General features: G+C 41.5%; 1 protein-coding gene across 9 annotated transcripts in view; it reads left to right on the top strand.

Annotated features, from left to right (window-relative positions):
• lrrfip1a (leucine rich repeat (in FLII) interacting protein 1a) overlaps nucleotides 1–16,213 on the top strand; it is a 99,299-nt gene that overhangs the window by 57,491 nt on the left and 25,595 nt on the right. For 7 of the 9 annotated variants that reach the window (XM_066686898.1, XM_066686894.1, XM_066686896.1 and 4 more), the window contains 3 exons: nucleotides 10,936–11,007; nucleotides 11,891–12,061; nucleotides 16,077–16,169. In XM_066686898.1, the coding sequence (XP_066542995.1) occupies nucleotides 10,936–11,007; nucleotides 11,891–12,061; nucleotides 16,077–16,169 (336 nt within the window). The remainder of the gene's footprint in view (nucleotides 1–10,935; nucleotides 11,008–11,890; nucleotides 12,062–16,076; nucleotides 16,170–16,213) is intronic. The other 2 variants (XM_066686899.1, XM_066686893.1) reach the window with 1 other exon arrangement.

Genomic DNA, 16,213 nt, shown 5'->3' with positions numbered 1-16,213 from the left:
AATTTACCTGTAGTGGAGCAGAGTACCACCTAAAGACTGAACCTCATAAACTACTGAGTTTGGTGCATGACCAAAAGGTGGGCGAGCGTGCTAGGAGTATCCCTGTATCTATTGCAGGTAGGAGAGGTTTGTGGGAAAATTTTATTTAACTTGGCCTTGGAATAGTGTAGTCTATGTATAACTTTAAATTGTACCAGCTGAAGTCTGGTGTTGATTGATTGAGCAATAATGGATATTTTTCAGGGCTTGTTTCCATAAATCACCTTGGATCGCCATATTAAAGTCTTCCTCACATAATTGTTCAAATTTTATTGCTGGTTGACAGAGTTTGAAAGAAAAGATGTGAACTAGTGCAGAGATCAAATTTTTAGCCTAACCTAAAAGTGATGTGCGAACAAACCGGTTCAAAGAGCCGGCTCTTGTAAGTGAACGATGAGAGCCGGTTCCCGTCTAAGACTGAGCCATTTTTTCTAAGGCTTGTCATTCAACCAATCAGAGAACAACAAGCAAGGGTACCAATCAGCGAAGGGTTATACCACCTAGCATTGAATTATTTAATGAATTAAATAATTAATGAATCATATAAAAATTAATTATCATTGACTCCGCTATGTAGTATTTATGCTGCCAGAATGTGGGGTATAATTATTTCACAACACTAACAAAATCTTATACAGAGCATTATTCTCTGGCAAGAAGCCAAACATGGGGAGATTTTGTAGTTCCTTAATTTTTTTTAAATCAATACAAACCGGATTCCAAAAAAGTTGGGACACTAAACAAACTGTGAATAAAAACTGAACGCAATGATGTGGAGATGGCAAATGTCAATATTTTATTCGTAATAAAATATAATACGTAAAATATAATAAATAAAAATGACAGATCAAAAGTTTAATCTGTAAATGTAACATTTTAAAGGAAAAATATGTTGATTCAAAATTTCACAGTGTCAACAAATCCCAAAAAAGTTGAGACAAGTAGCAATAAGTGGCTGGAAAAAGGAAATTGAGCATATAACGAACAGCTGGAAGACCAATTAACACTAATTAGGTCAATTGACAACATGATTGGGTATAAAAAGAGCTTCTCAGAGTGTCAGTGTCTCTGAAGCCAAGATGGTAAGAGGATCACCAATTCCACCATTGTTGCGCAGAAAGACAGTACAGCAATACCATAATGGTGTTACCCAGCGTAAAATAGCAAAGACTTTTAAGTTATCATCATCAACCATGCATAACATCATCAAAAGATTCAGAGAATCTGGAATAATTGCTGTGCGTAAGGGTCAAGGCCGTATAACTCTACTGGATGCTCATGATCTCTGGGCCCTTAAACGTCACTGCACCTCAAACAGGAATGCCACTGTCAAGGAAATAACAGAATGGGCTAAGGAATACTTTCAGAAAGCATTGTCAGTGAACACAATCCACCGTGCCATCCGCCATTGCCAGCTGAAACTCTACAGCGCAAAGAGGAAGCCATTTCTAAGCAAGCTCCACAAGCTCAGATGTTTGCATTGGGCCAGGGGTCTTTTAAAATGGAGTGTGGCAAAATGGAAGACTGTTCTGTGGTCAGATGAGTCACGATTTGAAGTTCTTTATGGAACACTGGTCCTCATGTCATCAGGACCAGAGAGGACAAGGATAACCCAAGTTACACGGAGACACTGAGAAACGCTCCGTTCAGAAGCCTGCATCACTGATGGTATGGGGTTGCATGAGTGCTTGTCACATGGGCAGCTTGCATGTCTGGAAAGACACCATTAATGCAGAGAACTATGTTCAAGTTCTAGAACAACATGCATAACAACATCCCATCTAGACGACATCTTTTTCAGGGAAGACCCTGCATTTTTCAACAGGATAATGCCAGACCACATTCTGCAGCAATCACAATATCATGGCTACATAGGAGAAGGATCTGGGTACTGAAATGGCCAGCCTGCAGTCCAGATCTTTCACCTATAGAGAGCATTTGGCACATCATAAAGAGGAAGGTGTGACAAAGAAGGCCCAAGATGATTGAACAGTTAGAGGCCTGTATTAGACATGAATGGGAGAGCATTCCTATTTCTAAACTTGACAAACTGGTCTCCTCTGTCCCCAGACGTCTGTTGAAGAAGGGGGGATGCCACACAGTGTTAAAAAACGTGCCTTGTTCCAACTTTTTTGGAATTTGTTTTTGAAACAACATATTTTTCCCTTAAAATGATATATTCTCTAAGTTTAAACTTTTGATCTGTGTTTTGTGTTCTGTTCTGTATATAATATTAGATGTTGGCACCTCCACATCATAGCATTCAGTTTTTATTCACAATTTGTTTAGTGTCCCAACTTTTTTGGAATCCGGTTAGTATAAAGGTCTTTCATAGAAATTATACCTCTATGGCTCCACTCCCTAAAGAGGGGAAAAAGCACGATAATGCCAGATTGGGGTGTTTACTGAAGTGTCTGGAAGTTAAAAAAAAAAAAATTGCGGATCTTTAGCCAAATTTTTTTCTGAGTTGAGTAAAGTGAATTCTTGTTCTTTATGAGAAGACCACGGCCTAAGGGATGAAAAGAGAATTGCCTGCAGGGACATTTTCTGCATCAGACTCCGCTCAATTTTCATCCAAGGAGGCATGTTTGTAGAAGGGTTATGGCCCTGAGCTAATTGCTAGTACACCATTATTCTAACATTGGCAGCCCAATAATGCAAAAAACAAGGCATGTTCAAACCACCATACTCCCTTGGTTTGTACAGATGTTGTTTAGAAATTCTGTGTGCCCTATAACCCCAGATGAATGGTAAGATAATAGAATCAAATTGTTCAGAACAGAATGCTGGAATGTAAATATTCTGGAACAGGTAAAGAAATCTTGGTAACGAACCCATTTTGATTGTGTTCACCCTACCAATCAGCAACAGAAGCAACATTCTCCATTTTTCTATATTCTTTTTTTAAAGCATTCAATCTTTCAATAAAATTATATTCAAAAAGTAATTTTGGATGTTTAGCCATTTTAATGCCCAAATATTTAACTACTTTCGATGTATTAAATTGAATGGAAGAGATAAATGTGGGATCCAACTCAGCATTTAGAAATACAAGATCACTTGTCTGGTCTGCCAATTAATTATGTATCCAGACACTGTACCATGCATGGAACGTATTGTTCAGGGTCAGACACAAAGATGGCAATGTCATCTGCATAAAGATTTAAATTATGGTCTATTCCACCAATAGTTATTGGTCTAATTAGTGCATCTTCTCTTATGCTGATTGCCAGTGGCTCAATGGCAAGAGCGAACAGTAATGGGGAAGAGGGGGCAACCTTGACGAGTGCTCCTCCCAGGAGAGAAGGATTGTGACTTTTCCTGATTAGTAACAACTGAAGCTGTTGGACCTAGATATGCCAAACGAACTCAATAAATAAACGAGTCAAAAGACCAAACCTCTCCAAGGCTTTAAACAGATTCCCCCACTCTACTTGGTCATATGCCTTTTCCACATCTAAAAATAACATGCCCTTTTTTAAATCTAGAGGAAATTTATATTGCATAATATTCAGTACTCTTCTAGAGTTATCCATCCATCCATCCATTATCCACCACTTATCTGGGTCTGGGTTGCGGGGGAAGTAGTCAGACTAAAGAAACCCAGACCTCCCTCTCCCAAGCCATTTCTTCTAGCTCTTCCGGGGGGATACCAAGGTGTTCCCAGGCCAGTCAAGACATGTAGTTTCTCCAGCATATTCTGGGTCTTCCCCGTGTTCTCCTCCCCATTGGACATGCCCAGAACACCTCACCAGGAAGGCGTCTGGGAGGCATCTGAACCAGTTGCCTGAACCACCTCAACTGGCTCCTCTCAATGTAGAAGAGCAGTGGCCCCATTCCTAGTCTCTCCTGGATGTCCGAGCTCTCTAAAGGAGAGTCCAGACACCATGTGGAGAAAACTCATTTCAGCTGCTTGTACCCGCAATCTCATTCTTTTGGTCACTACCCAAAGCTCATGACCATAGGTGGGTGTTGGGAAGTAGATTGCAGGGAAAATCGAGAGCTTTGCTTTTCTGCTCAGCTCTCTCTTCACTACAATGGACTGGTACAGAGTCCGCATTACTGCTGACGTGGCACTGATCTGCCTGTCAATCTCCCGCTCCATTTTTCCCTCACTCATGAACAAGACGTTGAGATACTTGAACTCCTCTGCTTAAGGACTCAGATATGGAGGTGCTGATTCTCATCCCCGCCGCTTCACACTTGGCTGCAAACCAAGGTCCCGGCTCATTGAAGCCAACAAGACCACATCATCCGCAAAAAGCAGACATGGGATCTTTAGACTTCCAAACCGGACACCTTCTGCCACTTGGCTACACTGAGAAATTCTGTCCATAAAGGTTAAGAACAGAATCAGTGACAATGGGCAGCCCTGTCAGAGTCCAACTCCTACTGGAAACCAGTCTGACTTACTGGCAGCCATGCAAACTAGACTCCTGCTCTGTTTATACAGGGACTGAATGGCTCAGAACAAAGAGCATATTAACCTATACCCCCAGAGCACCCCGCACAGAATATCCCAAGGGACATGGTTGAATGCCTTTTCCAGATTCACAAAACACATGTAGACTGGTTGAGCAAACTCCCATGCAGGGTCTTAGTGAGGGTAAAGAGCAGGTCCTGTGTTCCACGACTGGGGCGGAATCTGCATTGTTCCTCCTGAATCCGATGTTCAACTATCAGCCTCTCCCTGGGGCGCTACCACCAAGGAGTTTTCAAACTACCTCAGCCCTCCCCGGGATCCCCAAACTCTGCTTCCTCTATGAGAAGATCCTCAGAGTATTCCTTCCATCACCTAATGACATCACCGGTTGAGATCAACAACTCCCCAGAGCTTCGCTCTTTGGTACCCGTCAGTTGCTTCCGGAGTCCCTTGAGCCAGCCAGGCTTGATTGGACACTTTCTTCAGCTTGAAAGCCTCCCTCACCCATGGTGTCCACCACCAATTGCTTGGATTGCCACCACGGCAGGCACCAACAACCTTGTGGCCACAGCTCTGTTCAGTTGCCTTGACAATGGAGGTCCGGAACATGACCAATCTGACTCAATGTCACTGGCCTCCCCTGGGATGCAGTTGAAGCTCTGCTGGATGTGGGAGTTAAAACCTTTCTGACAGGTTCCTCTGCCAAACATTCCCAGCAAACCCAGGTCTGTCTGGAATCCTCCCCCGCCATCTGTTCCAACTCACCACTAGGTGATGATCAGTTGACAGCTCAGCACCTCTCTTCACCGCATGTACTGAACATATTGCCGCAGGTCCAATGATACGACTATAAAGTCAATCATTGAAATGCGACCTAGGGTATCCTGATGCCAGGTGTACTTATGTAGTAAGTTGTAATCTTCTGCCACAAGTAGATTAGTATTTGTAAGCTCTGGTATTTTCTCAAACATTTTATTAAAAAGCCTACATCATCAAAATTTAGTCCATAGACATTAACCAGAGTAGCATATCTTGAGTAAAGCTGACCAGTTACTATGAGAAACCTGCGGTTAATGTCAGATATTGTCCGCAAGTCCTGAAAGGGTATGTTCTTCCTAATTATAATTGCCACACCACAAGCTTTACTTGAAAATGTTGACTGAAATATATGTCCTACCCAATTACAACATAGATGAGTTTGTTCAGAAGGCCTGATATGTGTTCACTGAAGGAACATCACGTCACAACGCATGGATTTCAGATGAGCAAAAACCTTGGCTCTTTTAATAGAGTGTCCTAATCCTCTCACATTCCAACTCACCATAGTGATCCCTTTTGTCTCAATATTTTTCTGGATGCCATGAAAGAATAAATATGTTACATTTTAATGAGGAATAAAATAAAAGACCCTGACATAAACTTATACAAGCAAAAACTCAAAAATGTATAGAACTTACACACAACCCCTACCACCCCCCAATCCCACTTTCCCAAATGAAGTAGGAGAATAACCCAGAAAAACATAGAAGGGAAGAATCTAACACTACCAAGCCAATAGCTAAGGTGTTAATATGCTAATAATCTCTGATAACTGACCTCCACTCTAATGTAACGTAAACTTCAATAAAACAATAAAACGCTCTGTAAATTAGTGCTCACATTTAAGACATTCTAAACATGTCAAACAGTTCACAGTAAGAAATAAGGAAACCATTGTTAACATGAAAAGACACATGTAGTACATTCATTCATTATCTGTCACCGCTTATGCAGTTTAGGGTCGCAGAGTTCTTGGGTCCAGAGCCTACCTGGAAGGCGGGAATACACCTGGTGCCAGGGCAACACACTCACAGCTTCTTCTGTCTCCGTGGATGGCGTCGCAGATTCCTCTGCCTCCGTGGACGTCGTCACAGATTCCTCTGCCTCCGTGGACGACGTCGCAGATCCCTCTGCCTCCGTGGACGACGTCGCAGATCCCTCTGCCTCCGTGGACGACGTCGCAGATCCCTCTGCCTCCGTGGACGTCGTCGCAGATCCCTCTGCCTCCGTGGACGTCGTCGCAGATCCCTCTGCCTCCGTGGACGTCGTCGCAGTTCCGCCTGCCTCCGTGGACGTCGTCGCAGTTCCGCCTGCCTCCGTGGACGTTGTCGCAGTTCCGCCTGCCTCCGTGGACGTCACTGCAGGTTCCCCTGTCTCTGTGGACGTTACTGCAGGTTCCCCTGTCTCCGTGGACGTTACTGAAGGTTCCCCTGTCTCCATGGACGTCGCTGCAGGTTCTCCTGTCTCCGTGGACGTCGCCGCAGGTCCTCCTGTCTCCGTGGACGTCGCCGCAGGACCTCCTGTCTCCATGAGTGCGGCTCCCTCAGCCACTCCTACTCCTGTGACTTTGGCTTCGGCCGCTTTTGAGCCTGAGACTGTGGCTACGGCCGTTTCTGCCCCTGAGACTGTGGCTACGGCCGTTTCTGCCTCTGAGACTGTGGCTACGGCTGTTTCTGCACCCGAGACTGGGGCTACGGCCGCTCCCGGTCATACCCGTAGGATGGCCCCAAGGACTTCGGAGTCGATCCCCAGAACTGTGCCCAGGCTGACTTCTCGGACTTCTCCACAGACACATGCCAGTCCTGGGTACCACCCACCTATTGTCTTCGTTCACTGTACCTTGTTCCTTGTTTCGTTCGAGTTGTTCCTTGTTCCTTAAGCCGTGTTCTTCGTAGTGTTCTTTGCAGTCGCCTTCGTCCCTCTTGTTCGTTTCTCTTGCTCGTTTCACGCTCGTTTCATGCCCCAGTCCTGTTGTGTTTGTTTCATTGCATTTTGTTAAATAAAGTCTGTGTTCTTAGCGTTTGCGTCCGCCCTCCGTCAGTCCGCACCCCTCATCCCTTATCGACCCTAACAGAATGAACGACCCTACAAAAGACGCAGCTAGCGCAGAAAGTTATTTTCGGAGGCTAGGAGAGGTCCAAGCATCCATAATTCAAGCTATGGTAGCGTCTAGGACTTTAGAGGAGCCGAAGTATGGACAAAAGGACTGCTCCAGCGTGAATCGACGGAGCCGACGGAGAAAGTGGGCTGGAGTCTCCCCTTCGCTGGAGGATTACCCCCTCAGTTCCGGGGAGATTTTTGGGGGGGGCGTTAAGGGTAGGGGCTGTTAGCCTCCAACCTGAGAGCTACGGAGGTGAGGCTAACAGGGGCGCACCTCTAGGGGATCTCAAGAGTGCGCCCGCCAAACCCCCTAAACCCTCTAAAGCTCCAGCACAAGCCCGACGAGCAGCACAAGCCCCTGCCTCCGTGGACGTTGTCGCTGCAGGGCCCCCTGCCTCTGTGGACGTCGTCGCTGCAGGGCCCCCTGCCTCCGTGGATGTCGTCGCTGCAGGTTCCCCTGCCTCCGTGGACGTCGTCGCTCCTCATGAAAGCGGCCCAGCCGGCCGCTCCTCTGCTCGTGAAAGCGGCCCAGTCGGCCGCTCCTCTGCTCGTGAAAGCGGCCCAGCCGGCCGCTTCTCTGCTCGTGAAAGCGTCCCAGCCAGCCGCTCCTCTGCTCGTGAAAGCGGCCCAGCCGGCAGCTCCTGCCCCCGAGACTGTGGCTACGGCCGTGTCTGCCCCCGAGACTGTTGCTACGGCCGTGTCTGCCCCGGTGACTGTAGATACGGCCGCTTCCGGTCGTACCCGTAAGACGGCCCCAAGGACTTCGGGGCCGATCCCCAGAACTGTGCCCAGGCTGGTTCCTCGGACTGCCCCGCAGACATTTGCCAGTCCTGGGCACCCCTATGTTGTTTTTGTTTCTGTTCCGGTCCCTGTCACCGTGTTCGTCTCTATCCCTGTAAAAGTCCTGGTCCCAGTTCCCTTGCCTCAAGTACAGCCTATGTTCCAGTCCAGTGTCTGTCCCTCTATTTCCAGAGTAGTCCAGTCCCCTGTTAGTCCTGTCCGGTCTCATGTTCAGTCACAGTTTAAATCCTCTGTCCAGACCCATGTCCAGTTCCCAGTCCCGTCACGTGTATCTGCTCCTTTCCAGTCTCAGTTTCCGTTTAGTGTTCAATCAAATGTCCAGTCTATCTTTCAGTCCCCTATCTCTACTCCTGTCTTCTCTCGTTCCCCATCTGTTCTTTCTAGTTCTGTTCGATGTCCGTTTAAGTCCAGTCTCTTACCTCCATTTCCATTTCCTGTCCTATCATAAGTATTCTAGTTTCGTTTTTTGTCTTGTTCTTCTGGCCCCCTCCTGCGCCAGCTCCTGGAGAGTCTAGTTTTTCGTGCTCCGGGAGTTGCGCGTCTTGGGGGGGGGGGGGCGTCTGTCACACCCTGGCACTTTCTTGTTTGTTTTCCCCTTCCATGTGGCTCTGTTTGTTGTTATTCCTATCTCCGCCCTCGTTTCTCTCTAGCTCCACCTTTGTCCTGTCTCTGTTCCGCCTTCTTTTCCCTCGTTATCCGTGTCAGGTGTGTCTAGTTTGTTCTGTTATTTAAGCCCTCTTCCCTCACTTCCTGGTATCGGTCATTTTGTTTTCGTTGTCGTTTGTTTTGTTATCTCTTTATTAAAACTGTCTGTGTTATAGCGAGTGTGTCCGCCTCCCGTAAATCTTCTCCTCACGTCCCCCGCGTGACAGATTGGCTACTCGGAAATGTCTATAGGTGTGAATGTTTGGGTGTGTGTCTCACTGCAAAGGTCTTCTCCTCACGTCCCCCGCGTGACAGATTGGCTACTCGGAAATGTCTATAGGTGTGAATGTTTGGGTGTGTGTCTCACTGCAAAGGTCTGGCACCCACTCTAGAGTTTGTTCCTGCCTTGTGCCCAGTGACTTTGGGTTGGCTTTGGACCCACCGTGACCCTGAATTGTATAAGCGATTACAGACATTGAATGAATGAAGAAGCCATGTCAAATCTGGGAGATCTGGGGATAATTCTATCATATTTTTTGGAAAAGGAATCACTTAGGAATTTATTGGATATCATTTTTTTTTTTACTGAATCTGATGTTAACACTTCATGTAGTTTTGTAGACTACTGCATTTCCGTTTTTCATTTTTAAATGTATTTATTAATTTATTTATTAATATATTTTATATATTTATTTTTTATGTAATTTTTTCTCTTTTTGTATATATTTGTATATGTGTATGTATATAAGTAAAACACAATACAATGAGGAAAAAAAATCTAGGATTACTCTGGTTTGAGGATGAATAATATTTATCTATGCTGACACACAAGGTCAAATATAAATCTAAATATGATTACAATGATGTTCATGCCCCATTGACATTAATTAGGGTTATTTTAATGTGAATTTAAATGTCATTTTATTTTGTCATGGCTGGATGTGATATTTTAATGTTTCCATTTTTGGAGAGGAGGTTTCTACATATGCAGACCGAGTTTTTTGCTCCTTGTTCTGTCCAAACTGATTTCATAAGCTTTACATTAGTCATTAAGATTAGGTCCTTAGTTACCATAGGATTACTGAAATCACAATGATGTTATTGTTAGAAAATCAGAATAAGAATCAGAATCAAAAATACTTTATTGATCCCGGGGGGGAAATTGCAATTATTACAGTAGCAACCAGTTGTAAAAGAATAAACACTCTATTAAAAAATTTAACACAAAAGGAAATTTACAATATGTACACATCTATAATAATAAATACAGATATACTGTATACAGCAGTAAGAGTATTGCACATTTGCACATATATTGTTATTACTGTACATGTGAATAATAACAAAATGAATCTGAAATTATTATTAGCATCTCTCCCTCTATCAAAAACCATAGGGCATGTTTTATACTGACAAGGTTTAGGAGTGTGTTTATGGGAATGTTTGACCATTTTTCCAGAAGTGCATTTGTGAGGTCAAACACTGATGTAGGACGAGAAGGCCTGGCACAAAGTCTCACTCTAATTCATCCCAAAGATGTTCTATTGGGTTGAGGTCAGGACTCTACACAGGCCAGTCAAATTCTTCCACACCAAACTCGCTCATCCATGTCTTTATGGACCTTGCTTTGTGCACTGGTGGACAGTCATGTTGTAACAGGAAAGGGCCATTCCTAGACTGTTCCCTCAAAGTTGGGAGCAGTGAAACTAATCTTTTTATGTGGCACAAAGCAGTCAGACTAGTACCATTCTTCTGGCAACCACCAAACCCAAACTTGTCCATCAGATTCCCTGATGGAGAAGCATTGTTTTTTATCCAGAGAACATGCTTAAGTACATACGCTCTACACACAGTTCTTGAACTAATCTGAAGCCAATATGAAGTTTGGAGGTCTGTAGCCATTGACTTTGGCAACCTCTGCTCACTGTGCCTCAGCATCCACTGGCCTTGCTCTGTCATTTTAACTGTTGAATAAACTCTACTAGAAAGGTTTGGACGTGTATAGTTTATGCCCATATTCTTGAAAATATATGTTGGATGCATCCAAATCCCACTATGTAATTTTCCCTTAACTCCTTTATTATTTTTTCCCCACACTGATCATTAAGGAGATTCATGAGCTCAAGGATCAGATACAAGACGTGGAGGCCAAGTATATGCAAAGACTTAAAGACATTCAGGTATTGGTCTGCTGTGAAAACTAATGTATAATGTGTACACTCAAAAAAACATTTATGGCCTTTATGTAATAGGTTGATTTATTATGGTGATATTATATTAGCTTATGCTTTATTAGGCAGTATATGACAGTATAAGACAACAGGTCTTGTGTGGTGTGCCTGGTATTCAGTGCTTAGTACCCAACAAAAGTGGTCCATGAAATCATAAACTTGTAAAGCAGGGTCAGGGTAGCACAAGGAATATTGATGCATGTGAGGAGTGAAGGCTTGTCTATCGGGTCCAATACCACAAAAGACCTAGTGTAGCACTAAGGGCTGAGCTCCTAGGAGCTGGACAGAAGGGACTGCTATAGCTATGCTATAGATGGGTCAGGCCATGTGTTCTTGGTGAGAAAAAAAAAATCTGAGAAAAGATGAAGTGGAGCTGCATAGACAGAGGCAGGACATTGTTTGTCTTACTCTGTCTGATTTAAGACTGGTCAAACACACCCTAATGTAAAACACTTGGGTGTGCTGACAGGTTTGTTTAAACAGGGAGAGCTACACAATATTTGGCAGGTGGTTTTAAGGTTATAGGTGATTGGTGGTGTATTATTCCCTGTCTATCATGTAATCATAGATTTCCATCAGTGGTAGGCATTTCACAATCAAGAAATATTAATTGATATATGAATAAAATGATAAAAAATTGAACATGCACTCAAAAATAAGCTTAAATGAATTATGCTAAGCTTAAATCAGCTTAAGTATATATTAAGCCAAAATATTTGACAATTATGTTAAAATTGTGACAGGTCCAAAAAATATTTTATGCTTGTAGGATGTCAGTTATTTGTTATTTCTGTAAACAAATCTGACTGTATTAAAACAATGCTGATTTTAGGATTTGCTGTCAGAGATGGAGGAGAAGTACCGCAAAGCCATGGTGTCTAATTCTCATTTAGATAATGAGAAGTCCACTCTGATGTATCAGGTGGACACTCTGAAAGAAAATTTGACGGAGATGGAAGAGCTTCTAAGTGAGACACGCAGAGAGTTAGAAGAAAACGTTAAGGTATGTGTTGAGAGTATTCTAGCATTCGCTACATACATACTTTTTAACTTTCATTCATTCTTTCAATTGTTCTTTCATGTTTATGTTTTTCATAAAAATCCACATATGCCTCATAAATTGTTATCCTACCTGTGGGGGAGATAAAGTGACAAACTCTTTACAGACAATGGTTTTGGAAAGTGTTTTTTTTTGTGTGTGTGTGTGTGTTTGTGTTTGTGTGTGTGTTGACCATTTGACCACAGTCCTACAGAAATGTTTTTGTTGTTCTGGAAGAGAAGAAATCACTAGTTACACAGTTAAACACTTTGAATGGAAGTCTGAAGAAATCAAAAATTGAAATATTTTTTTGGAAATGTTGGATGCTATGACCTCCAGGCTGAAGCGTCGAGAGATCATCTAACTTGTTATAGGCATAGAATATATATATATATATATATATATATATATATATATATATAATGCGTGTGTGTACATTTTGGAGCAAAATGCTGTCATCATGACAATGTTTTTTCTGGGAAGACCTTGCTTATTTCAGCAAAAGAAGGCCAATCCACATACACAATGTATTGCAACAGCATGACTGCTTAATGAAATGAAATGAAAACACTATGACAGACACTCCAAGAAAAATCTGAAAATCAGGGAAATCGTTTCACTTTCAAAACTACAGCATTGATACAATACTTTTAGTTTAGTGGAGCAATATAACGTACTACAGTCAATGAATGTTGTTACCAAAGTTCACATTTAGATAAATTTCAGAATCAAAAGTAGATATGATCATTAACTCCCTGAGGAATGCCCGGGCTAAAGATATCTATGGAATGGATTCTTTTTTTCTTAAAACTAATAAAGATATTCTGCTGGGTCCCTTAATAAGGGTTATTAATCAGTCATTTGTACAGGGAGTTTTTTCCTACAATATGGAAGCATGCTGTAATTACACCTATTCTCAGGGAATCAAGCAGATTTTAACAAACATGGACCCATAAGCATCCTACCTGTCCTGTATAAAGTTGCAGAAAAATGGGCAGACAAACAGCTTCATATATTATATAATCATATATTAATAATAGCATTCCGTCCTTTGCAGTTTGGATTTAGAAGGTGAAAACAGCAGTGAAACAGCAGACTGCTTTTTATTTGTTTAAGAAAAAGCAAAAATTGACAGGAGGTGTGGTTGGTGCAGTTTTCCCTGATTTGAGAAAAGCATTTGACACAGAAAATCAATATTTTACTAAATAAATGGATAAATTCTCATATATTGGCATTAGTAATTCTAATGTGCAATGTTCTAATTAGCAATGTGTACGATTCTGTAATTTAACATCCAGATACCTGGATTATGAGGTTGGAGTTCCTCAGGGGTCAATATTAGGTCCACTGTTGTTCAGTTTATATGTTACCATGCTCCCAGATATTTGTCCCACTTGTGTTGTTTGTCAGATGAATGAGGATCATACAGTTATCTATGTGCATGCAAATGATAAACAACATGCTGCGCAGAAGCTCTCTGATACTATGGTTTATATCACTGACTGATTGAGCAAATCTTGTCTACATCTTAAATGTTGAAAAAACTGTATGTTCTTTACATAACTCTGACATAGAAGCATTAGTACAAGGACAGAATCTTAAGGTCATGTCGGAATTCAAATATCTTGGTGTTGTGCTAGATTCACAACTGTCTTTTATCAAGCAAGTAAAGACAGTTGTTACTAGGGTGAAATTTAATCTGAGAAATTTTAGATTCCAGGGACCTGGAGGTTGTGGGTTCGATTCCCGCTCCGGGTGACTGTCTGTGAGGAGTTTGGTGTGTTCCCCTATCAGCATGGGTTCCTCCGGTTGCTCCGGTTTCCTCCCATAGTCCAAAAACACACATTGGTAGGTGGATTGGCAACTCAAAAGTGTCCGTAGGTGTGAGTGTTAGGATAGGACTGATGCCCCCTGGTATCCCCCCCTTGCACCCATTCCAGGTAGGCTCTGGACCAACCGCAACCCTGAACTGGATAAGCAGTTACAGATAATGAATGAATGAATGAATGAATGAATGAATAATTTAACTACAGAAGCAGCAAAAGTGTACATGAATATCATGATTTTACCATATAGTTCTTATTGCCAAACATGTAAGACAAATCATAAGCCACTTGAGATGGTATATAAACAATCTTTGAAAGTTTTAGATTAGAAGTCATATTGCCACCATCACTGTAAAATTTTGGTTCACTGTAGTATTTTTTTTAAGTTGGAAAAATCTGGTTAAGTTTTCTGATTCAATACTGGTTTTTAAAAATTGTAATGGTTTGGTGCCTCCAGTCCTAGAAGAATATGTGTGTATAGCCACAAATAGGTTGACTAGGTCTACCACAAGAGGTGACTGCAATATACCTCTAAGGAAAAGTGTTTTAGGCTGAACTGCTTTTTCCTTTTGTGTGACACATCACTGGAATTCTCTTCCAGATGAAATAAAAGGGTTGACAGCTATTGATTTGTTCTCTAAAAGTCTGAAGGCAAGGTTATTGAGCACACAGATTTGTCAGCATGATGTTTAATTATGTTTTATGCTGTATTACATATAACTTGTGTGTTTATTATTTTATTTTTATTTTTATTTTTTGATGAGATATTTTAAAACATCAACCTACCCAGGGACTGCGGATTAAAATTAGTCATTTGGCTAAATCTGGCACATTTGCATTATGAAATTATGATGTTGATTAATGTGTACTGTCCCTGTTATTTAAATAAAAAAATAGTAAAATAAAATGGTAAATATTTCTAGTATCATACCCTTTACTTACTCAGAACTTTTGTTTTATCTTACGACTTACTAAACATGTACTTTATCTTCACTTACCCAGTAATTAGCAGGCTGTAATTTAAGGTGTTACTGTTAACACTTGTGGTACTATTACATGTTTAATGAGTTTTTTTTATTATGATTTTGCAAATGTGCTTTGCTGTGCTTTTCGACATTATATGGAAAACAAAATTACTGCACCAAGGAGATAAATTGTAGGTTCCAGAGGGACTTTGAAGTTGGGCCAAAAAGTTTGACCAAAAAACATACATCCTAATTGGATTTCTACTTGTAAACTCAACTTTATTCAGGCCCAGACTGACTCCAAGTGTTTTAATTAACTAAAACAGGGCATATTCAGCAACCGAGCACACAGGTAAAAGAATGAGACTGAAATTCCATAGCGATTTCAAGAAAAGTACTCAGGTTTGGCCAGAAAATTACCTTATTATCATAAATTACCTAAATTATCTTAAATAGAGTTCTGCTTTCCTACTTTAAGAAAAACTTTAGTCTAATTTCATGTCATGCCTGAAAATAAACCATTGCTATCTCCCTTAAACTGTTGCTGCCCTGGCCCTTATATACACTCATTGACAAAAAATGTAAAAGTGTGCATGTGCAAAAAAGAAGTGAACAACGCAGTATTTAGGCCTGTGTATTAAGATATGCATTGCACCAGGGACATCAAGGATAACAGTCCTTCCCTGAACAACACAAATAAACCCAAAAATAACCCCAAACTACAAACAGGGGGAGACACAGTGCATGGTGGACTATGCTCACCCCTCAGCCACCCACCATCTCTAATTGCCACAGAGTTCTTATAATATTTACACTAACATTATCAAAGCTTTTCCTTGTTGTGCTGTAAGAGAGAAGAATTTTAGCACAGAGTCAGCTAACTTATACATACATTAAAAAGCATTTTCTGTGCTTTCATCTAAATATGAACACTATTAAAAACAGATTTAGGTCATTGAAATCAAACCTTTTCAAAAACACTGTCTTTAGAATATTTAGAAACTCAATTTCCAGTATTGTGTGGACTGAAATAAATTAAGCACTGGTTTTATAATTAAACTTTTGACTGGCCAACATTCTTACATACTTTACCTGGACATAAAGTATATCTGACCTTTGCATGGCTGTAGAAATGTTTAATGAAACTGTTACATTATTCAAATAATTAAACATAAGATCATTATCCAGGATCTGGAGAGAGAGAAGTTAGCCCACAGTGTACTACAGTTTAAGTTCGATGAATTGGAAAAGACAGTAAAGCAAAGCGAAGAGCTACACACTGTGAGTACTATTTTAAGTCATAGAACTAAAGAACTTGTTTCAGA

Source organism: Hoplias malabaricus, chromosome 12, assembly GCF_029633855.1.
Source record: "Hoplias malabaricus isolate fHopMal1 chromosome 12, fHopMal1.hap1, whole genome shotgun sequence".
NCBI classification, from domain to species: Eukaryota; Metazoa; Chordata; class Actinopteri; order Characiformes; family Erythrinidae; genus Hoplias; species Hoplias malabaricus.
Note: the sequence above shows the minus strand (reverse complement) of the source record. Positions and strands in the feature narration are given on the sequence as shown.